Below are 23,762 nucleotides of genomic sequence, written 5' to 3'. Positions count from 1 at the left end.
CCGAGTAATCTTGGAGAACTATTGAAAAACCAGATTTTTAGACTAAGGTACAACACACGCTGCTGAGACTATGTAAAAAGAAAACCCCATCTATTGATCTGTTGTAGTAAAATACAGAACCCCAAAGATAAAGAAAAATCTTAAAAGTAGGCAGAGGCAAAAGACAGATGTCCCATAAAGGAATAGTAATTCAATAGTAATTTCTCAACAGCAACGAATGAATTCAAAGCCAAAGAAAAAGAAAGTGGGAGAATATAACGGTCAACTTAGCATTTTAAATCCAGTTAAATTATCAAAGATGAGGGCAAAAATAAAGGTAGTTTTACCAAAAACAACTCAGAGCTTATTACCAGTGGAAAGATTTTAATGAACTTCAGGATATAGTTCAGGAAAGAAAACTAGATTCAGAGGGGCTAGAGGGGAGGGGTGTCAAGGGCTGGGTAAAATAGGTGAGAAGATTAAGAGTACAAACTTCTAGTTATAAGTAAGTCATGGGGATGCAAAGTACAGCATAAGGAATATAATCAATAGTATTTAATAACTTTGGTAACAGATGGTAACTACACTGATGGTAAGCATCTTGCAATGTATATAACTGGTGAATCACTGAGTTTGTCCACCTGAAAATATTGTATTTCAACTATACTTCAATAAAAAAAAATTTATTGCGAATTCCGGGTGTGATGAAATAACTTGATTTAAAAATTGGCAAAGGATCTGAACAGATGCCTCGCTAAGAGATATACAGATGGCAAATAAGCTTAAGAAAAGATGGTCCACATCATTTGTCATTAGGGAACTGCAACTTAAAAGGAGATACCAATACGCACCTGTTAGAATGGCCTAAAATCAAAAAACACTCTGACAACAAATATTGGCAACAAGAACTATCATGTTTTGCCAGTGACTATGCACGGTGATAGAGCCATTTTGGAAGACAGTTTGGCCGTTTCTTCCAATTAAACATAGTTGCACCATACAACCCGGCAATCCTGCTCCTTAATATTTACTTAAAGGAGTTGAAAGCTTATGTCCACACAAAACCTGCACGTGGGTGTTTATAGTAGCTTTAGTCTTAATTGCCACAACTTGGAAGCCACCAAGATGTCCTTCAGCAGGAATGGACAGCAAGTTGTGATACATATCCAGATAATGGACTCTTATACAGCACTAAAAAGAAATTAGCTATCAAAGTCATGAAGGAACCTTAAATGCATATTGCTAAGTGAAAGGAAGCAATCGGAAAGGACTATATCCTGTATGATTCCAACATTAGATGGCATTCTAGAAAAGGCAAACTATACAGAGTAAAAAGATCAGCAGTTGCCAGAGCATGAGGCAACAGAGTAAGTAGTTAGGGAGAGATGAATAGGTGAGGTGCAGAGGATTTTAGGACTACCACTATAATGTAATGGTAGATACCTCTCCTCACACTTTTGTTAACCTCTACAGAATGTACAGCACCAAGAATGAACCCTAATGTAAACTCTGGAATTCAGTTAATAATGATGTGTCAATAGTGGCTCATCAACTGTAACAAAGGTCTCACACCAATCCAACTGTGTTAACAATGGAGGAAAGGGAGATGATAAAGGGTACTTTCCGCTCAATTTTTCATTAAACTACTTAAAAAAGATAGTCTGTTAATTCTGAAAAGCAAAGAACTATTGACGTACATGAAGAGACAAGGGACTAAATTATTTGTAATTTCAATTTAATCCCAATAAAAATCCATTGCTTTACTTCCCTAGAGCAAGATGAGACTGTTGAGTTTCTACATAAGAACAAATAGCCAGGGCAACCTATCAAAAGAGAACAGGGTACGAGAGCTGACTCTACCACACAAAACCATTGTCAAGTTTGGAGCTCAAGTGTCTGCTGTAGGTAGAACACAGCTTTTTATCTCCTCTCTGATGTACTAGGTGAACTGTCCTCATCCTTAGTCTCCTTTTCTTCTCTTTCTCCCTCTTCAAGTCTCTGTAGTCTGACTTCCACTCAGTATCTTTAACTGCCAAATCCAGTGGTCTTTTCATACTCCTTATTCTTCTTCTAGACCGGCAGTTCTCACCTACGAGCAGTTTTGCTGCTAAGGGCACATTTGGCAAGGTCTGGAGCCATTTTCCGTCGTCACAACTGTCGACTGCTACTAGCATCTAGTGAGTAACATCCAACAATGCACAAAGCAACCACCGTAACAAAAGTCATCTGGCCCCAAAAGTCAACAGGGCCATGACTGAGAAACTGCTTTAGACTTCTCTGCAGGATGGATGGTTTTCTCCACCGCCTTTCCATCTCTCTTCCTTGGCTTTCTCTCCACTTGACTCTTCAGCTTTTTATTTGGTGCCCGTCCTACCACGAACCCTCTAAATTCATGCTCTGCTCTTGGCTCGTTCTATTGTCTTCTCTTCCTTGGGGACTTTCCCCGCTCACCAACTGCAACCCATTATGTTGACAAGTATGACTTCCAGACTTCATCAGCTTTAACCTCTCATCAAATTAAACTGACATCTCCATCCATAAGCTGGATTTCTCTACTGGGAGGTCACATCGTCACCCCGAACCCAACACTCCAAAAACAGAACCCATCAGCACCTCTTTCCCCTCTGAAAACCAGCTCCTCTCCCGCATTCCCCTCTATCCATAGTCTCATTCAGTCAGGCTCAGAAATCTCATGCATTTCGGACTTTTCTGCTCCAGAGTAACTATGTACAGCGAGCCACCAAGCTATTTCACTCTTGTAACATCCTCTATGTCCAGTGATCTTAGTCCTGCCCCTTTCACCCTAGAGTCTGGATCCAGATGGATTGCCTGCTCCCTGGTTTCCCATTCTACACCTTCCTCCAGGAGCTCTCCAAGTATCGATGTGTCCTTTTTACTTAAGCACAAATATATGGCCTGGCATTTAGGGCCCTCCTCAGTCAGACCAAATTTATGTTTTTCAATCTTATTTCCTATTATGCCTTTTCCTGACTCCCCTGCTCTTAACTGAATTTAATGACTGCATCCACATCTACAAAAACATTTCCTAGTCTGTGATGCCTACCACCCTACCCACTCCTGTGGCTGAGCCCCTTCCTCCCCCACAAACCCCATCTCTTTCAAGAAGCTGTCTGTGGCTACTGAAGTCCACAGATGTCTCCCAACTGAATCCTGCAGATGTTACACAAGCAAGAAACATCTAATTAACTCAAGAAAAGAGACGACTATACAAAGGCCTAGAAGACAGAGATTATCAAGACTATTTTATTCATTATGGTCATAGAATTAAAACTTCTAAATCACAAAATAGAGAAAAAAGTCTTGAAAATTAAGCGCAAAGGCAGAGTCGGGTAGTGGGTAAAAGCGGAATCTGAGCTTGCATGCATTTCTATCACAATTAGTGCCAAGTGTCAATCTTTAATTTCTGTCCCTGGAAAATATGGTAATGTACTTGCCTCATGAAGGTACTGTGTGGATTCAGAGGTGTGTAAAATGTCTCTGGCACATAAATGATGCTTAATAGATGTTAGCTATTACCATCACCAATACCTTCCTAAATTTACGGGAGGCTGACTCTGGTCATCCTCTCTGTTGTGACTAAGCAATAGAATTCTCCAGAAGGCAGGTCCATCCAGGACTCCTAAATCCTAGATTTCAGTTGCAGATAGGTCTAAAGTTTCTTCACTGGACTGCTTTACTGATCTCTTAATCCTAGCCCCAGTCCCAGGACAGAAATCTAGTAAGCTCCTATTTTATTCTGTCAAAGAAATCAAGAGGATTTTGTTCCCCTTGATATAGATATGTTCCCCAATTAAAAAAAATTTTTTTAACGTTTATTTATTGAGAGACAGAGACACACGGAGCATGAACATGGGGGGGGGGCAGAGAAGAGGGGGAGACACAGAATCTGAAGCAGGTTCCAGGCTCTGAGCCATCAGCACAGAGCCTGACACGGGGCTTGAACTCACAAACTGTGAGATCATGACCTGAGCCGAAGTCGGTCGCTTTACCGACTGAGCCACCCAGGTGCCCCTGTTCCCCATTTTTTAATGTACATCTGAGTAACCAGGAATTTAATGGTGTGGTTAAAACTAAACCAATTCTGCACATGTCCACCAATCTTGTGAGATTAAGTACCAAGTGGGACACAAAAGGTCAACTGTCTTGGGGGTTGATATGTTGTCGTATAGATACAGGGCATTAACAAAGAAATGCCCAAGGAAAACACAAATGAAAAGTGATTATGACCCACGTTTTCCCACAGATAAGCAAGAGCAGGACACCAAAGGAGACCTGATACTTGGGTGTGGGCTTTAAAGTCACAGTTCTGACAAGTCACCGAGTACGTTGAGAAATCTATTCGCAACCTCGTTTTGTTCCTCACACGGGCATATTACGTCCTCAAGCAAATGCTTCCACAACCATGCTGAATTCAGAAGGCTAGCTTTCATTCCACTGCATAGCTCAGCTCAGCTGTCAACTTGGTCTTTAAAAGGATCCGTCTACCCTTGATCCCACAAATGGAATTACATGGGCTTTAGAAGTCATCACAAGGACAAAAAATACTGTCAAAAAGAATCAAAAGTTGCTTTGCAAATCTAGGTCAACATTGGTATTCGGAACATCCTATCAAAGAGTTTCAATGTGTGTTTATCACAGTAACCACTATGATACCAAAAACTGCTTACTATTTCATTTTCTACAGACATGTTCCATTATTTTGGTCCATCTCCTATGGTGGAAAGCCAATACAAAGAATTGAAAAGAGCAACGGATTTGTAAGATTTGAGTTCTGGTTTTATCCAGTTATCCCCTTGGGGTTATGTCCTTTGGATGCCACCTTTTCATCTGTGATATGGGTTTAACGCTGTTTGTTCACTTCCCTGGTTAATAATGAGGAATGAATGAAGTAATCTAGGTGAAAGTCCTTAGTAAATTGTGAAAACACAAAGGTAAGGTTTGTAAACTATTCATAATTAAGAAGAACTATAAAATAGGAGACTGGGCCCAGGAGATTATTATAATGGCTTTTCAATCTTTAAAAAAAGAAAAATCTGAAGAGTCCTTTGTCCAAAGGACACATTTAATGCAGACAAAAGGCAAATGTCTCTAGGTGCACCCGGAATTACCTGCATTCCCCTCCCTCTACCCTCTGTGGTAGTGAGCTCTGAAAGGGGTTTCCAGAATCCTTAGGGCTCCAAGGAACATGGCGTGAAAATCCCTGGTTTAGTCCCATCTCTGGTTTTACTCATAGGGAAACAGCCCAGAGGGCTGAAGCAACCAACCGTGGTTGCAGACAGTAGACTGTTATAGACAGGTAACACTACAAGTCCAATGTACAGTCACTTTTTGTTCAATTACCCTAGAGGCCTTCAAAAGCTTTCTGAAGAGCAGTCTCCCCGTCATGTCCCAACAAAGTCTGTGTAGGCAGGTCCTTGCCTTTGTTTGCCCGGGTCCCACAGCAGTGCGGCCTGCTGGGAACCCTTCTCATCCTTTTCAGAGTCTTCCAGAGAACAGCACAAAGTAGTGGTGCTGCTGAGCAGATGGATGGTTGTACTAGCACCTTCTGAGATGGCCTAAGGAGCAGCCTCCTTGGGGTCAGTGACCAGCCCCACAAAGCTTGATGGGGTCTCTCTCTTCTGGAGAGCTATGCTCACAACCCTGCAGGCAACCCAATTTCTCCTGCTCTCTCAACCTGATCCGAGTCTTTCAGAGGCTTCTGTAATTAGGTCTCTGGGTGAAGACCCCTCAGTTTTTCTTTTCCACTGGCATCTTTACCATGTTTGGAATTCCACATCAATTGCTCAGATTTTTCTGCCTCTATGCTTTATTGCCTTTAACCCATCCCATAAACTAATTCCAGAAAGAGCATGACTTAGAAGAAACTAAAGATCTGGGTTCAACTTCTAGTTCAACCATTTACTAGATGAGCGGCCTCAACTCTCGTACCTGTTTCTACTTCCATAAAGCTAAGATCTGCTCCATTTAGATCCCAGAGCACATGACAACATTATAATGAGAACAGTGTGTTAATCATAAAGCCTTGAACGACAGGCTTTACCAGTAATATTGTCATTAACAGTGTGGGTTGTCTCACCCTTGTTCAAAAACATTCAGTGATCCTTATCCGCAAAGTCTGAAGTCCTCTGCCTGTCACACAAGATCCACAAGCCTGGCCCCATCCACCATCAGGCTTCTCTCTCATCCTTCCCACCCAAAGCTTCATGCCAACCCAGATGATCTCTACCTCCCCCGCACATCTGGTCTCAGGACTCAAGAACAGGATTTCTTCTACCTCAAGTACCCCTTTCTGAAGCTTCATCTAGTTATTTAGTGCAGGAGAGATCTCTTTCCTCTGAAAGACATCGCACCTTATTAGTAACACCCTGGATACATTTAACTGCTATAGTGTAAGAAATTCCCAGGAACCCTTGCACGCACACACACATCACCTACCTGTCTCTCACTAGGGACTGATCAAGCTCTCAGTACCTCAGCAGATCTAGCTACTGACATACCAAGCTGAGGGACACCTACAGGCTCACAGGCCCAGCACAGTCATCAGGAAGAAGTACTGAATACGTATTTGCAAATGGCAAAAAAGAGGAGTAGAAGAGGTCAATGGTTTAACCCATCCCCCCACCCACCTCTCCTCTGGTAACCATCAGTTTGTTCTCTACAGTTAAGAACTGGTTTCTTTTAAAGGAAAAAAAAATTGTTTCTTGGTTTAAGTTTATTTTGACAGCGTGCATGCACAAGTGGGGGTGAGGCAGGAGAGGAAGAGAGAATCCCAAGCAGGCTCCATGCTGCCAGCCCAGAGCCTGACATGGGGCTCAGTCTCAGTAACTGTGACATCATGACCTGAGCCGAATCCAAGAGTTGGCTGCCTAACAGACTTAGCCACTCAGGCACTCCTGCCTCTTTTTTTCCCCATTTGTTTGCTTTGTTTCTTACACTCTGTATGTGAGTGAAATCATATGGTATTGGTCTTTCTCTGACTTGTTTCACTTAGAATAAGTGCATTACATACAGTACGATAATATACCGTAATAAGTAACCTCCACATCTATTTTCCATCATCTTCACAACATTCCCCAAATGAGATAAAACCCAGTTTAGAAAATTCACTAGCTCCATCCATTTGCTGGGGAGTGCACTTGTGATGAGCACTAGGTGTTCTATGGAAGTGCTGAATCACTATATTGTACACCTGAAACTAACATTACACTGTATGTTCACTGGAATTTGAATAGAAACTTAAAGACACGACACAGAAACAGTGGAGACCACATACACACAGATTTAGCAGACAGCCATCTACAACCTGTAAGTCAGGAGAAACCAATCCTGACACCCTGATTTCAAACTTCTACCCTCCGTGTGAAAAAATAAATGTTGTTTACACACATACATACACATACACACAATGAATCGTAACAGGAACAGAAACATCCCAAAGGCAGACGCTGTGGGTGGCATTAACGACTATGCAACATGGCTGAGTTTGGTATAAACAGATTAGATGACAAGTTAGAGGATTAGGTACTCAAGACATCTGTCAGCTGCCTGGAGGTTGACCAGTAAATGGGAATTGGATGGCCAGTTTGAAGGAGTGTTTTAAAAAAGCACTGAAGCTTTAGGTGCTATCCGCCACCAAAGCCTGGCACAAAATGAAGGCTCAGTGAGCACTTGGTCAATGAACGAAGAGGCAGGACACACAGAGGCTGAGAAAAAGCAACCAGGCACTCACTGCCAGCCCACAGTTCTCTGCACTCACTCAGCAAGGACCACAAATGATTGCTTTGGCAGAAACTAAAACCTTTACAGGTTGGGAAAGCTGTGGCAAAGCAATGGGTAGGAAGGTCCAGCATTCTGAAGGGCAGGGTGAGAGAAGTCAGGGCAAGACCTGGTACAACAGCACTAAAAGATGTCAGCAGGGAAGAGGGAAGGCTTGGCAGGTACTGAAAGAAAAGGGGGCTGCAGTCAGTTTCTAAGCTGTGTGTTCTCCCCACCACCTTAGCCAGCAGCGCTGATCCCAAAGCAGAAGGACAACAGAACTACACGAACCAGAACACAAGTTCCTTGTGGGCAGGGATCACGCCTGGCTCGCTATCCATAACCAAAGCCTAGCGCAGCGCCTCGGACACAGACAAGAAATTGTCCCGCTAGACTATCTGGGTTTGAATCCTATTCTACCACCTTACCAACTGGGACACTTCAGACATGTTATTCAAACTCTTCAGGCTTTAGTTTTCACATCTCTAAAACGGGAACGTTACTATTATCTAGCTAATTGAGAGGATTAGAGGAGTTAGAATAAAAAAAGTACTTGGTGAACACAGCACAAGGTCTAAACTTGAACTGTTGTACACCTGAAACTAACCTAACAATCTAAAACAAGAACAAAACTAAAACAAAAACCACTTGGTCGGCATATAGTAAGCACCAAACAAGTCTCTGGTATTACTTATAATGGGTTTCCTTCGGGGGCTAGAACCTGGTGAAGGACGCCCAGATAGAACGTCCTCCTCTCAAGCCACAGGGATACTTCGTGACCAGCAGTGCCCTTGTACACGGATCTAGAGGTCCTAGGTCAGGGGGGTCTCACACTTTTTCCTCCTCAGGGATAATGCTCCATCAGACATGCTTCCATTAGCATGAAAGGGGGCATGCTCTGTCTTTGGTCTACTTGCACCAGAATCCAAGAAAGTAAGGGTGGGGATATGACCTCAAATCATCATTAACGCGTAAAGGAAGTCAGCCACAGGCTTTCATACTGATACCATTATTTTTAATAAAGGACATGAGGCATAGCAACTAACCCCAATATCTTGGAGCCACAGTGCCAGGCAACCAAGTCGACCCAATGACATCTGCAGAGATTTTTTTGTGTGTGACCCAATTTGATTCTCACTGGGAAAAAAAAAAATAATGAAAGGAAGAAAAAAGACTGTTCCAGATCCAAAGGAACAGACGTTAGAGAAGTACTGCATGGCAATGCTGAAAATCAGAGCAGGGTACAATGTCTTATGTTTCCTCAAAAAGTCACAGTGGTTTTACAGTTAAGCACTTGTCTCATTTCCCCCCAGAGTGGCAGCACCAACATTTCTGCTTATCCCCAACCATCCCGCAATGCCTGTCGGTTGCTAGGCAACCGTAACTGCGATTGCTTTCTGCCCACCCACAATGCACAGCTTTCATAATTGTTCTCGTCGGGTTTGCCAATTACTCCTAGGAACTATCTTTTTAGCCAAGGCTGCTTCTCAAGTTCGTCTTCTTGCCTGCTTGGTCCTATGGTAAAATTTTAACACTGATTTGTCATCATGTCTCAGTAATTTCAAGAACAGGCTGCCCAAACATGGGATGATTTCATGGTAGGATCAAAAACTATAAATAGCTTGACATAAAAGCAACCAGACAAAAGAGAAAATTGCCAGCCAACGTAACATTTTAATATGTTCAAGCTAAAGTGCTAGTTTTAAGGTTATTTGAATAATATACTTCTGGCTGAACGTACTGGTTTTGATTTCATAGAATAATTTTCAACAATTTGTAAATTAATCACATATTCAACTTAGAAAAGGCTCCAACTATGGACAAGTCTTTAAATCACATATCTTTCCACACATATCCTTTCAAACAGAAAGGCTTTTTAAAAGCTGCTTTCTTTTCAAAAAAAATTTTTTTTAAGTTTATTTATTTATTTTGAGAAAGAGACAGTTTGGGCAGGGGAGGGGCAGAGAGAAAGAATCCCAAAAGCAGGCTCCACACTGCCAGTGCAGAGCCGGTGGGCTTGTACTCACATTGAGATCATGACCTGAGCCAAAAATCGAGTCGAACACTTAACTAAGACACCCAGGTGTCCCTTACATGGTTTTCTTGAATCCTTAGGGAACTTATGAACAACGACCTAACACAGAGTTGTTAACACAGGCCCTAAAAACCAAGCAGTTACATACAGTATAATCATATAGAATAACAGGTAACCTCCACATCTATCTTCCATCATCATCTTTGCAACATTCCTGAAGTGAGAGAAAACCCAAATTGGAATGCGGATCTTGAGATTCCATCTAGGTATTGTTTCCTCAACAGTAGGTTGGCTGTCTGGGTAACATCAGCCATCCTCTGAGGTACCTAGGTTTGACGGTTCATGGGGTTAAAAGCTATTAAACCCAAGACACTAGTAGTGATTTGAGGCTGAGGAGCAGGACGGCTGGGGAACAGGAGTGGGAAGACAAACTTTTTCCACCTGCCCTTTTCTCGTTATGTGCATATACACACCTATGTGAACAACATTTTGTGAAGGGCTCTCATTCAAGTACATGTAAGTCACTAACAATATGCTGTGCACAGTGTCAGATGCTGAGGATGTGAAGGTAAAACCTGGCAGCTGTCTTCAAACAGTTCATAATATATCAAGGCAAAGGAACCCACAAAGAACCAAGAAGGAATACGTAAAAAAGACCAAGCAAAAAGTGCTATAGGGGCATCCAGATGGTTCAGACGGTTGGGTGTCCGACTCTTGATTTTGGCTGAGATCATGATCTCACAGTTCATGAGTTTGAGCCCCACATCAGGCTCCATGTTGACAGTGCAGAGCCTGCTTGGGATGCTCTCTGCTCCTCCGGTGCTCATGCTCGTGCTCTCTCAAATTAAAAAAAAAAAAAAAAAAGTGCTATAAAAACACAATAGAAAACAATGAATTATGTCTGCTGAGCTAGAAAAATTTTCAAAGGGGAACACCTGAAATAGACCTTAAGGATAAGCACAACCATTCCAGATAGTACAAAAAGAAAAACTTAGAACCTGAGAATCAGTGAGCAAATGAATAGTAGCAGTTTGATTATAGGGATTATCACCCTCTCAAAAACTTCTGGGTCACTATAGACCAGGCACTGTATGAAACATAAGACATTACACAAAATTACCAATAGGATGAGTATTTTAGCTGGACAAGTATAGAAACTACAAACTCACTTTCTTTTAGAGTAGGACAAAAACTTCTCAAGTATCCAGTCCAATCAAATAGAAACTTCATTAAAAATGGTTTCAGTGCAGATATTAGAATTCTCAGTGGCAACCATATACTAAAACCTAACCCAGGATCTATGCAAAAGGCTGTCAGTGAGAACACATAGTCAAAGAGAGGCTATTACAACTTTGAGATTCACGTATATTTAAAAGAATAAATGGAAGATGAAAGCCACAGTAAGGCTAGCCAAGCATTTTTATGACTTCAATACCGGATCTTCAGTAGACACTTCCCATATCTGTGAAATGTCATCTGAGTAAAACAAAGTCCCCATGAGCAAGAAACCTCTACTTACAAAATGTGTGGAGGAATGACAGGTAATGGGATATGATGAATACACTATATGCAATGAGTGAAGTTCACTTAAGGTGGTAAGGTTTTGTTTTTTTTTCTTTAGACTAGGAAATTAGATCTTTTGGGATTCTACTGATCTTTCATAAGACTTACTTTGAACAATTCTACATAGCCAAGTCAATGTAGTTCTCTAAAGCAATTACGTTGCAGGGTTACTCCCTCACTCTAATAAAGCAGTCTCTTTTGGCTCCAAATAATTATAGAATTTCATTTTTCAAACAGTCTTTGGATGCTGAGGTTCAGTCTTTTGAGTATGTTCAATGGTAGTTTTGCCTATGAGAAAGAAACTCAATTTTGAGAACAGTTAAGAAATTACTGCAAGTCAAGGTTGGGGAATAGTATAGAGAGATCCACCTGGGTAATAAGTACCAATGAGACCTATGGAAGGCAGGATTGGAAGATGGCCCCCAGAATTCCTGCTCTTGCTCCCGATGTCACATCTGGTATAAACCTCTCCCTTGGAGCATGAGCAAAACTGTGAATATGATGGGATTTCATTCCCGTGATCAGCTTAAGAGTAAGTTGGGTTTACCAAAAAGTTTGGGAGGACAATGGGTGAGCCTGACTTTATCAGATAAAGCCTTCAGAGAGGAAGAAGGTCCTTCGTGAGGACCGAGATTCTCCTACTGGCTTCAGAGAAGCAAACAGCTATATTGCGACCTGTCCGTTGCAGACAGCAATGGCATAGGCACCAGAGGAAGCACTCTGGAGCCAAGAATGCCCCCTGGACTGTCACCAGGAAAGCAGGACGCTCAGAATTCTGCCAAGAACCTATAAGCTTGGAAGAGGATGCCAGGCCGTCAAGGAGATCATAACCTGGTTCACACCTTGATCCAGCGCAGAGATCGTGTCCAGACTCCTGACCCATAGGAACTGCAGGATAATAAAGTTTGTTGGTAGCTCATTAGACATCAACAGAAAATATGAAATACAAGGCCAAAAACAATGTGCCTTAAATTCACTTTGAAGGAAATTCTCAAGACTGCCAGGAAGATCTGAACAATGACAGTATTTTTGGTAAAAGTATTTAGTGTCAATGGGTGACCACCTTGAAAGGCAATACTTTGATGTATGAATCTCGATTAAGAAAAATTTTCATTATCATGTCAGAGTCAAGATTCATATTGGTTATCATCCATCTTTATTACTTTTTTTTCGGGTGAACTTGTTTTAATTTTGTGGCACTTAAGAAGGAATTATTCATCCCAAATATGAACATTAATATGGACTGATAATACATCAAAGCAGAAAAATGGCAAAAAAATTTAGATTTATGTAGCTTTTGATGTATTTATCTTTTGCTAAAATCCAATTCATAAAACATAATCCATCTGCCACTTTGTTGATGGACTGTTAGATTTGCTAGACATTATCACTTCATTTGGACAAGAATCCACGGTTGTCTGTATAACTATGTCTCATCTCTCTCAAGTAGGAAAATGTATTAAATGAAAGGGAAGCAGCATTCATAGATCAGTTATTCATCAAGTTCTGAGTTTATTTTCAAAGATAATACCATGCACCAGGAGAGAATCTAGGGAATATTTACAAATACAGAAGGTTTGGGGTTTTTTTTTTTTTTTTTTTTTTTTTTTTGCTTTCACCATGATGCCATTTGGTATGGGAGGGCCAGATTATTAAATATCCTATAATACACAGGACAAGTCACATGACAAAATGATCTCGACCAAAATGCCAACAGTGCCCTGTTGAAAAACCCATTGAGTATAAGCTAAATCCAACTACATTAAAACCATGTCTTATTCCAGAAGGCCTAATGGAACAACACCTTTAACAAGATATTTTTGTTTTTGAGAGAGAGAGAGAGAGAGAGAGAGAGACAGAGAGAGAGAGAACGAGAACCCGTGCTTGTGAGGATGGGAGGGAGATCTTAAGACCCCATGTGCAATGTGGAGCCTGACACGGGGCTTGATCTCACAATTGTGACATGGTGACCTGAGCTGAAATCAAGAGCTGGATACCCAACTGACTGAGCCACCCAGGTGTCCGAAAAGATATATATTTTAAGGGGCCCTTATTTGTTTTAATCAATTCAGATTGTAAGTATATGGACATAGAACTCCCTCCATACTAAAAGTTTCAGGAAACCCAGGTGACATCAAGACAACACCAATTCTACCTCTCAAGCAGGTAAAAGGTAGTTTGGAGGCCTGCTTCTGACTTCACCTGCCCTCCCACCCCATTCACTCCAGCAACACCACTTTGGTTTAACTCAAAGGCAATGACCATAGCAGTGTATAAATTCCTACCTCTACCTCTCTGCTCAGAATGCTTTCCCCCAGCTATATCCATCCACATGGCACCCTCCCTTCCTAAATATCACTGTCAGTGAGGCCTTCCCTGACCATCCTATTTAATGAGCAGACTCCCTCCTAAACCCAAGCGCTCACTACCCGACAGTACCATGTTTGGGGGTGTGCCTGGGTTCTTGGGCCCTTGTTTAACCTCCCTGTGCTTCAGTTCCCCTATCCACAGACAGGACAGATACCTACATGTAGAACTGGTGAGGATTACAGGAGATGTGGGTAGGGGAAGAAGAGTGTGTGTGTTTAAATTAAGTCTACAACAGTGCCTGGATCTGATAGTGAGCATTAAATGTTGGCTCTGAACCTAAAAACAACCAAAGCCAACTTTGAAGTTACACTTTTACTTAACTCTTTTCCTTTAGTGGCGAAACAAAACAAAAAACCTTCTTAGCTCATTTGCTGGCAAAAGTTGACCTAAACAGACATGAGGCTACTTGCAATGCCATCTATTAACATCCTTAGTGTTATATATACCATGTCATCGTCCTAAATTCCAAATACCAAAATATATCTAGTCCAAAGTATTGAGTAAAAGACTATGACCCTGAACTATTCTACTTTGTTCTTCTCTATAGCATCTACCACCATTCGATACAGGTAATTATACTTGTTAACTTGGGGGAACTCCCAGCACAACAAAGTCAAGGGCTATTTTATATAACTCTAGCACCTGGAAGAGTGCTTGGTCCATAATAAGTGCTTAATATATATTCTGAGTGAAGGTTTTGTTTTTTTGGGAAGGTTAACTTCTATGATGTCATACAGAACATGTAACATTTCTCTTAGGTAGAAGAAAGATTATTTCTGGCGAATGGTGACCAGTTGCTCTTTAACTCGGGGTAAAATTTGATCTGATCTGTTTGGCAGTGGAACACTGGTAAATGTGAAAAGCCCACTTGGTATGTACTTCCAGTATTTCTCTCAACTCCCACCAGAAATCAACCTTTTGTTACACTCTCCCCCTGAAAACGCCACAAAGGCTCGGGGTATTGATAATTAGTTCTAAAGAAAACGCCGAAACGTCCTATCTGCACACCAAGCTTCTGAGTACAGCTCCAACAGACCATTCCACATGACATTCCCACTGTAGGTCAATTTGCACTCCAAGTGAACCACCCTCCCACTGAAACCAGTTCTATTTTCTGACTTCCGTACCGATGGATTGACTGCTTTCATCTCCCTACCACCATACTCCAAGCACAGGAATCACATTTGAAGCCTCTCCCATATTCAACTATGGGCAAAGTCTAGGCAGCTCTTTCACTGTTGCAGCCTCAGCGTTGGGCTTCAGTAGCTTCCCTGTTCACAAATCCGTACCGAGGGCCCTCACATGCCAAGTGTGGGGGCAGATCAGTCAAGACATGGACTTGACTCTGAGTCTGGAGTGGAAGCCAATGATTACATAGGCAACCACACTGAAAGAGAAAGGAAACTGGCCAGCCAGGAAGCTCAAGACATTACGGAAAGCCCCGGGCTAACTAAGGAAAACAAGGGAAGTCTCAAGTCGTGTTGAACCGAGAAACGAAAGACAGTTAAGGCCTTGCTGGGTGAAAGTCTATTTACTCACAATACTCAGAAAATTGTTACACAGCTGCACTTAAATAACGTGCACGAGTTGTTTGATAAAACCTTTTTGTTCTACTGTAAATACCCAGAGAGTAGAAACAGCATTTTTGCGAATCCCTCTATCCCTGTGCTTAGAGTTGGCAACTTTGCCCACCGTGGACAGAAACTTGCTGGGTAATAGACCGCAGCTCTATGGTCCTGTATCTCACCCGTGGAAGGAGACACTTCCACCTCACAGGCTCCTGTGACGACTGAAACAATGCAGCTAAAGCGCTAGAACTTTCTCCCACAGGGCAACTGCTCAAAGAAGATCAAGTGTCGGCCACCTGGGTGGCTCACTTGGCTAAGCATCTGACTTCGGCTCAGGTCATGATATCTCGGTCCGTGGGTTCGAGTTCCGCATCCAGCTCTGTGCTGACAGCTAGGAGCCTGGAGCCCTGCTTTGGATTCTGTGTCTTCCTCTCTCTCTCTCTCTGCTCCTCTCCTGCTTGTGCTCTCTCTCTCGCTCCTCAAAATAAATATTAAAAAAAAAAAAAGTCAGGTGTCTCCCTCGACCATTTCTTACCCCACAGAGCAGAAAGGCTTTTTAAACATCTCCTGACCGGTGCCCGACATTTTGTCAGTGATTCTCCAGGTGACTAAAAGCCTCAGGACCACCGTGTGATTGGTTTGAGTGCCTGATGGCGGATTCTGAGGGTCCCATAGTTGTGTGATCTCATAGGTTGAACTGCTACTGTAAAGTATTACTATCCCATACTTGTTACAGTGGGTTCATGTGCTTCCAATGAAATATTACAAATATCGTCACTTGTAAGGTTCAAAATTAAACGTAAGTAGGGAAAGTATCATTTGTTCAACATCTACCACTCCCTGATGATAGCTGTTCTATGTAACCTGCTCCAAGCCTCTGAACAAAACTTACAGTTAAAGGTCATAACCTACTTTGGTTGAGGAGGAAACTGGCGCTTGGCAAGGTTTACTAATTCACAAATGTTAAGGGGTTGAACCGAAATTTTGACGTGGGTCTTTTTAATTCCAAACCCATGTTTTTCCCACCATCCTGATTGCCTTTCTTCAAAGGAGATTGTGGGATATTTTCTATATAGATAGTACCGACACACACAATACAGTCCACATCTGCCTGCCGTTCCCCAGGAACACTCACCTCTGCCATTTAAGCAACCATAATCTCTCCATGCTTCCCAGCTGGCCCATTCACCTCTATTCTTATTTCTAATAATCCACTCTCCTTTCAGCAGCTTGGGTTACATTTATAAGACACACAGCAGATCTACTCTTAAAGTGTTTCCACAGCACTTTGGATAAGATTCTCACTCTGGCCTTCAAGGCCTTCTCGGATCTGGCATGGCCTGCGCATAGCCACGCTGGACCACTCCAACATCCCACATACTCTATAATTGAGGGCCCACTCTCACCTTTTATCAATCAACTCAGCACAAACATCACTTCCTGCAGGAGACCTTCTTTGACCCCTCCAGACAGGCTCCAACATCACCCCATTTTGTTTCTAATCCTCGTGTGAGATTTCATGCTAACTCCTGTGTATACAGTCTGCCTCTCTCTCCTACCTCACTCTGGCTAAAACGAAAGCTGTTAGGATAGGTTGGCTGTCTCTTGTTCCACATGGTATATACAAGTGCCTGACACAGGGCAGCAGCATGAAGCCGGTTTCCCTGGGCACATCTTTCATGCTTTCAAGCAGTTAGTGAAAATATAGGGTCTTGAGCTCTATATGGCTTTACTAGTGTCTTTGAGGGCCAACAACTGCGTCCCTTTAATCCTTGATACCCAGAACCCCGACTTCTTGAAGAAATGGAAGTCATGCTATACCACCCTTGTGTCCCCTCTGCCTGGCATACCACTGGCATTCAAGAAATGCATATTGAATATTATGGGCTACTCAAGACGATGACTTGGTCCCAGATCCGCACGAGCCGATTACTTGATCTTCCTCTGTTCCAGTAACCAGTTCACAATACTGGCACACAAACTACGGGGAGGGAGGTTATTTCGAAGGCACTTCGAAGCAGGGGCACTACTGTTACAAGCAGTGCCAGATAGTAGTTGCTGGCTATATATTTTAATCTGGGTCTTTAAGGAAACAATTAGAATTCTTGGAGACAGGAGGGGCAGCATGTGTGAGGCAAATGGCCATCATTAGCAGAGGCATTGCAGTGGAGCGAACATGATGCGGGGACACAGAGACCACCCTGCCTGGAACACAGTGTCTCAAAGGAGAAATAGAGGATGTGCGTACAAGGAGCTGTTTGGAAAAGATGCTTTCATCCTAATGGCTGAGAAGGCAATACACAGTGGTCACACTACACTGTCACTAGTAACTCCTGAGCTTATATTTTACTTCCACTTCTAGTCTTTCGTTATACTTTGTCAGTGTATCACATTTAACTTCTAACTGTAGAGACGAACTTTCTTTGGTCTGTGGGTCATGTCACGGAGTATGTCCCTTCATCCGTACAGCTGTTGTGCAAATAAGAGATCTGAGGCTCAATGAGGTTAAGAAACTTGTTCCAGGAAAAAGACCTGTTCAATAGTAGGCATGATCACACAGTACTATTTGACAACATTAAAGCTCATGGTCACTCTTCTCTACAAGAGGAGACAAGACAATGATGTAGGAGCTACAAGCTCCAATGGCAGTACCTACATAAATGCCCTAAGGCTCTGGAGAAGGCAGCAGGAGGCTGGCAGAGCCCCCCCAAGAGAAGGACATCAGGCCTGAGCACATTTTTTAGTGTTTGTTTATATTTGCGGGGGGTGGGTCAGGGTGTGAGCAGGGGAGGAGCAGAACGAGAGGGAGACTCGGAATCTGAAGCAGGCTCTAGGCTTTGAGCTATCAGCACAGAGCCCAATGCGGGGCTCGAACCACGAACCGTGAGATCATGACCTTTGAGCCAAAGTCAGCCGCCTGACACCACCCAGGTGCCCCGTGAGCACATTTTTTAATATTTAAGACAGAGAAAGCAGAGGAGGGGCAGAGAGAAGGAGAGAGAATCCCAAGCAGGCTCCACAACTGTCAGCACAGAACCCGACGTGGGCTTGAACTCATGTCCCTGAAATCATGACCAGAGCCAAAATCAAGAGTCTGACACTTAACCCACTAAGCCACCAAGGCTCGCCCCACTGAGCATAATTCTTAGGAGAGGGGTAGCAACCAGAAAAGCAGAGAAAAAGAACAAAGGCAGTGCGAGGGAGCTGACGGAAGGTTGATTACAGGGGCACAGGCAGCCAGGTTGGTTGCTTCTGACAGTTGAGGTTGGGGAGGGCAGGACAAGGTGAAACTGGTATGGTTAGGGTCTGAGTGCCAAGGACGAAAATTCATCTTTCTGAAAGATGCTGGGTCACTGACAACCAGGAAAGGAAAGGTGGCCTGGGAAGCAGACCATTTGCGTGATGGGACGGCAAAGAGGCAATCACCTCACAAGTCCAGGTGCTGAGTATCTGAGTTGGTAGTTTCAGGGATCAGAACAATAAAGTGAGACCATTTTTAGGATGAACGGGCTTTGACAGTCCTATACAAAGCATCCACATGCCCACCTCAAGCACAGAATCGATCTCTTCCTATTTTAACTATTTCTGTGTCTGTCATCTGAGAAAAGCATCTTAAAGGACTGCTTCAATCTTACTGTTTTTGTCCTGAGGGCTCAGCATCCACAGGAGGAAGGACCTCAGTGAATGCTGCAGAACGTGCAAAGGCAGAAACAGCAAGAGGATGGCTGGGCTGTAAACTGGAGGATAAAGGAATGGGCAGGTGCCACCAGGGCCAGGAGGGAAAGACATATTCTTCTTGAAAAGAAGAGCTCAGTTTGGGATGTTCTGACTTGGGGATAAGGTGGCAAACCAAGAAACAAAAATTGAAGCGAGTTCCTGATACAGGTCACTTGTATTGTGGATCTACACCCTTGTTATTGTAGAAGGGCTGAGAGCGGGCTCCAAGTATTTTATTTTCAGGTGTCTCTCAGACATCCTTTAATACTGGAATGCCAGGTGATATTTTCTTTCTTTCTTTCTTTCTTTGATGTTTTTTATTTATTTTTGAAAGAGCGAGCAAGCAAGCAGGGGAGGGGCAGAGAGAGAGGGAGACACAGGATCCGAAGCAGGCTCCAGGCTCTGAGCTGTCAGCAGAGCCTGATGTGGGGCTTGAACCCACGAATTGCGAGATCATGACCTGAGCTGAAGTCGGACACTTAACTGACTGAGCCACCCAAGTGACCCCCTCCCTTTCTTCTTTTTTTAAATACCACAGAGTGTGATGCAGTTTTTGACTTAACTGGTCTTCACAGAAAACAGGTACAGTTCCACTGTTAATGAGGAGAGGCATCCGAAGGTTGGGGTGAGGAGTGCCAGCTGAGGAGTCCCAATTTCTTGGGTTCAAATCTTGCTGCCACAAGGTAACTACTATGTGACCATGGATGGGCAGCCTACCTAACCGCTCTTTTTCCATATCTTCATGGAGCAGTTGTGAAAATTAAATGAATACAAAAAGTGCTTAGAACAGTGTCTGGTATATGAAAATCAAATAGTTGTTGTAATTATTCCTTATGCATTTTGGTAAGTAGACAGTTTTTAGCCTAGCTATTCTGGAACAAAAGTATAAGCCACAAATCCATGACAAATTTCAAATTCTTAACAAATTAACTTCTAAGTTAGAGTTTAGTAATATCCACTCAACACGAAAGCATACATTCACATAATACAAAACACCAGCTAATATTCAATAAATTTACAGTTGATGCTTTTTGGACTTATGGCTAAGAACATACGGTGCCATAGCTTGAGAAAATCCATTCTGGAGGTATGGGAGTATCTTCTTCCGCCTAATTGCAGACTCCCCCAGATTTGCCCTGAAAAGCCCATGCACTTTTCCAGCTCCATGGCCTTCGCACCCCTTCCTCTGCTCAGATTTCCCTTCCAATCCATCTGGTTTTTTGAGGCGGACTTCCAGGCCTACTTGAAATATCACTGCCTTACCTTCAGCTTGTCTCTGACCCACCCTGACCCCACCCCAACTGGATAATACATTTTTTAAAACATTTTTGAGAGGAGAGAGAGCACGTGTGTGTGCATGCGCACACACGGCAGGGGGGGGGGGGGCAGAGAAAGAGGGAAACAGAATCTGAAGAAGGCTCCAAGATCTGAGCTGTCAGCACAGGGCCCGATGTGGGGCTCGAACTCATGAACCGTGAGATCAGGACCTGAACCAAAGTCAGACGCTTAACCGACTGAGCCACCTAGGCATCCCCCCTCCCCACAATAATACACTTCTAAGGGTGCTTCCACCAGATCATTACACAGGTAAACAACTAGCATACAATCAGTGTTCTATCTCTTTCTGCAGCCCCCGCATGGCATGGGTCATGTCTTGTTCTACTCCTGGAGCTGAATGAACACCATCATTAAACTCAACTACAAAAACTTTGCCTTCAGAAAAGGGTTCCTCAGTGTTACTCTCAACCCCCCTTCATACCCTTAACACAGGATCAATAAATACCCAACTTTAGTGAAGCACAACCATCTTTTAACTCCACCCTGAGGAAAACAAAATCCCCAAATAGACGGTAAATTCAATTTTCCAATGAAGTAGACACTCGAGACTCCAACAGCTACACCAGGACACAGGCCTGCCCTCCAGGTTTTGTATTTTCAAGCTCCCGTGATCAATCACAGGTCAATTCCTTAAAAGTAAATCCGTGTGTTTATCTCACTTGCTAGTTCTGTTTCTTTGGAGAACCGTGACTAACACAGAAATGTACGAGGGAACTGTCCCTACTTTCTCTGGACTCAACCTTCCCATTTTCACGTGAAGGCCAGCACTTCAAACATCATCTCTTCTTTATCCATGGATCCCCAGCACCAGGATTTCCAACTCTAACGTCAAAGACCCACATTGAGGACTCTTACACAAAGGAGTCCTATCCATTTACATCTTGGAGGCAACGTTTGACCAATGGACGAAGGAACAAAAACACTTCTGGTCACTGTGTGCTTTTCGGAGGGTTCTCCAGGCAACAGGTTTCCCAGCAGGATAACATGATGCTGCCAGCTAGATAAGACTAATTTTACCAAATAATGTTTGTGTTTCTTTATGTATCTTTTCCTACATGGAGGAAAATCAGGTAAGATTTTAACCAAAGTTCAAAGTATAGCCTTCAAATTCAATTTGACATTCAAAGTGGTATGACTTCAGAAAGAACCTTGACTAATACAAATAAGTATTATAATGGACGGGATCACTAATCAGAGAATTGTCAGACCACACTGAGAAAACTGTTCCGTCATTTAAGGTATTCTGCACAAAACAAAATAACAAGAGCTGTATAATAAAGTAGCCCTTGGGATGAACGATGGCTCACTAGTCAGGAATATTTCCAGTGGTAGCCATGTTAGAATTGGAAGCAGGTAGAGATTTCATCTGGTCTCCCCAACTCATCACCAGGAAGTGACAGTCACACTCAGCATCAGGATAGGAAAAGCCAGGCTTTTCATATTACAACTTAATAACATGGTTTACTTTTTACTACTTGAAACTTAATAACTTAGCTTAAAAGATAATTACCGAACAGGTGAGCTGACATTAAAATGTGAGCTCTCTCAATATCTAATTTCTCTAAATCATGTTCAAGGGTCCATAATATATCTAAATTTATTTCCTTATTGGTTAGCTTTGTAGAAGGCTAGGTAGCATATTGATAACTTCTCTTAACTGAGGAATATTTGAACAGTTTACCTTTAAGGGTGTTATGTAAAATACAAGTGTGGGAGGGATTAATAAAAATCTCATACTCACTTACCCAGAGGACACATACATTTCAGATCTCTGTTCTCCCTGGCACTATCCATCTCAGGCACTGACCTCTCTACCCAGGAAGAGCACAACCAAGAAAACTACTTCTTTTAAAAAAAGTTTTTCAGTTTATTTATTTTGAGAGAGAGAGTGCACACAAGGAAGGGAGGGGCAGAGAGGAGAGACAGAATCTCAAGCAGACTCCGCACTGTTAGCACAGAGCCCAATGTGGGGCTCGAACTCAGGGATTGTGAGATCATGACCCGAGATGTGATCAAGAGTCAGATGCTTAACTGAGTCATCCAGGCGCCCCATCAAGAAGCCTACTTCTTCAGAAGCTACAGTTTCTCTTTAGGGGAACCTAGGTGGCTCAGTTGGTTAAGTGTCTGACTTCGGCTCAGGTCATGATCTCCGGGTTTGTGAGTTCGAGCCCCACAGTTTGGCTCTGTGCTGACAGCCTAGAGCCTACAGCCTGCTTTGGATTCTGTGTCTCCCTCTCTGTCCCTCCCCCACTCACACTCTGCCTCTCTCTCAAAAAAAAACAAACATTAAAAAAATTAAAGAAAAAAAAGTTTCTCTTTAAAGACCCACAGCAAAGAAATGCATACTAATTCCCCTTGGCCATCCTTCAGTCTCGATGGTGAAGCTTGGACAAGCATAACCACAGCTGTCGTGTCCTGGGGCCTATTAGGTCATATGCACTGAGCCTCTAGCATATCTCATTTCACTTAACCGCCCCAACAGGCACCCATTACTTTGCCCATTTTATATAATAGGAAATGGACACAGATTAAATAAATTTCCCAAATTCACAGAGCTAATAAATGATAGAAAAGCATCTTAAATTTTTAGGAGCCATATTTTTATTACACTACGGTGCCTCACAAACTGCCCAGAAGCCCACTCTTGCATCTAATGTATACCTCTAAACACAGTTCAGGTCACTGTTCCTGATCCTGAGCCAGGAAGGCCACTAATTTCCAGAAAGTAGGAAGGGAACTTGGTTTTGCTTCTAACTGGCTCTTTTGTTTCAAAGTTTCTTCTTGAGTATTCTTAAACTTTTGTTTCAAAGTCTGTTCGTTAAAGACATTATTTTACTCAGTCATACCTTAATTATTCGCATTGACATCATCGGGTCACTGAATCATTAAGAGATGCCTAATGGCCTTTGGTCAGACTAGGAGTCAGGAACTAAAGTTCTAGTCCAGTTCTCTTTTTCTGAGAGCACAACAATCTACCTTGCTATAAAAATGAACATAAAAAAAGCTTAATAACGAGTTTCTTATAGAGGGTAATGAAAATTGTGAAATTAGATTATGGTGATGATTGCACAATTCTAGGAATATACTAACTCAGAATTTAAATAAGTGAATCTTAAAGAAAATTATAATAAAGACGTTTTAAAAAATTAAAAAAAAAACCGCATTGGAAGAGACTGGATTGGTCAAGTGTCAATTTTCTGAGAGAAAGTAACTAAGGAATACTAGTTTTACCGCATCATTTTTGTTCTGGATTTACCTCAATTGTTAACTTGCCTAATTCCTACTATTGAAGTATTAAAAAACAGGAGTAAACACAAATTTTGTGCAAACCTTAAAAACTTCAAGACTCCTAAAATCAGGCAATGATTACAGGCTTTGTGAAGGGGAAGTCACAGGCCTCTTAATAAGGCTCAGAA

At 42.5% G+C, this 23,762-nt stretch overlaps 1 protein-coding gene across 7 annotated transcripts in view; it reads right to left on the bottom strand.

Moving 5' to 3' along the window:
* TDP1 (tyrosyl-DNA phosphodiesterase 1) overlaps positions 1 to 23,762 on the bottom strand; it is a 92,646-nt gene that overhangs the window by 36,377 nt on the left and 32,507 nt on the right. The window contains exon 14 of one of the 7 annotated variants that reach the window (XM_042990336.1): positions 11,206 to 12,241. The exons of the other annotated variants lie outside the window; for them this stretch is intronic. Within the exon in view, the coding sequence (XP_042846270.1) occupies positions 12,190 to 12,241 (52 nt within the window). The 3' untranslated portion in view covers positions 11,206 to 12,189. Of the gene's footprint in view, positions 1 to 11,205; positions 12,242 to 23,762 lie in introns of those variants that run through there. 7 annotated transcript variants of the gene reach the window in all.

Source organism: Panthera tigris, chromosome B3 (genome assembly GCF_018350195.1).
Source record: "Panthera tigris isolate Pti1 chromosome B3, P.tigris_Pti1_mat1.1, whole genome shotgun sequence".
NCBI lineage: Eukaryota > Metazoa > Chordata > Mammalia > Carnivora > Felidae > Panthera > Panthera tigris.
The sequence above is the reverse complement of the archived record's forward strand: the minus strand, read 5'-3'. Positions and strand labels throughout refer to the sequence as shown.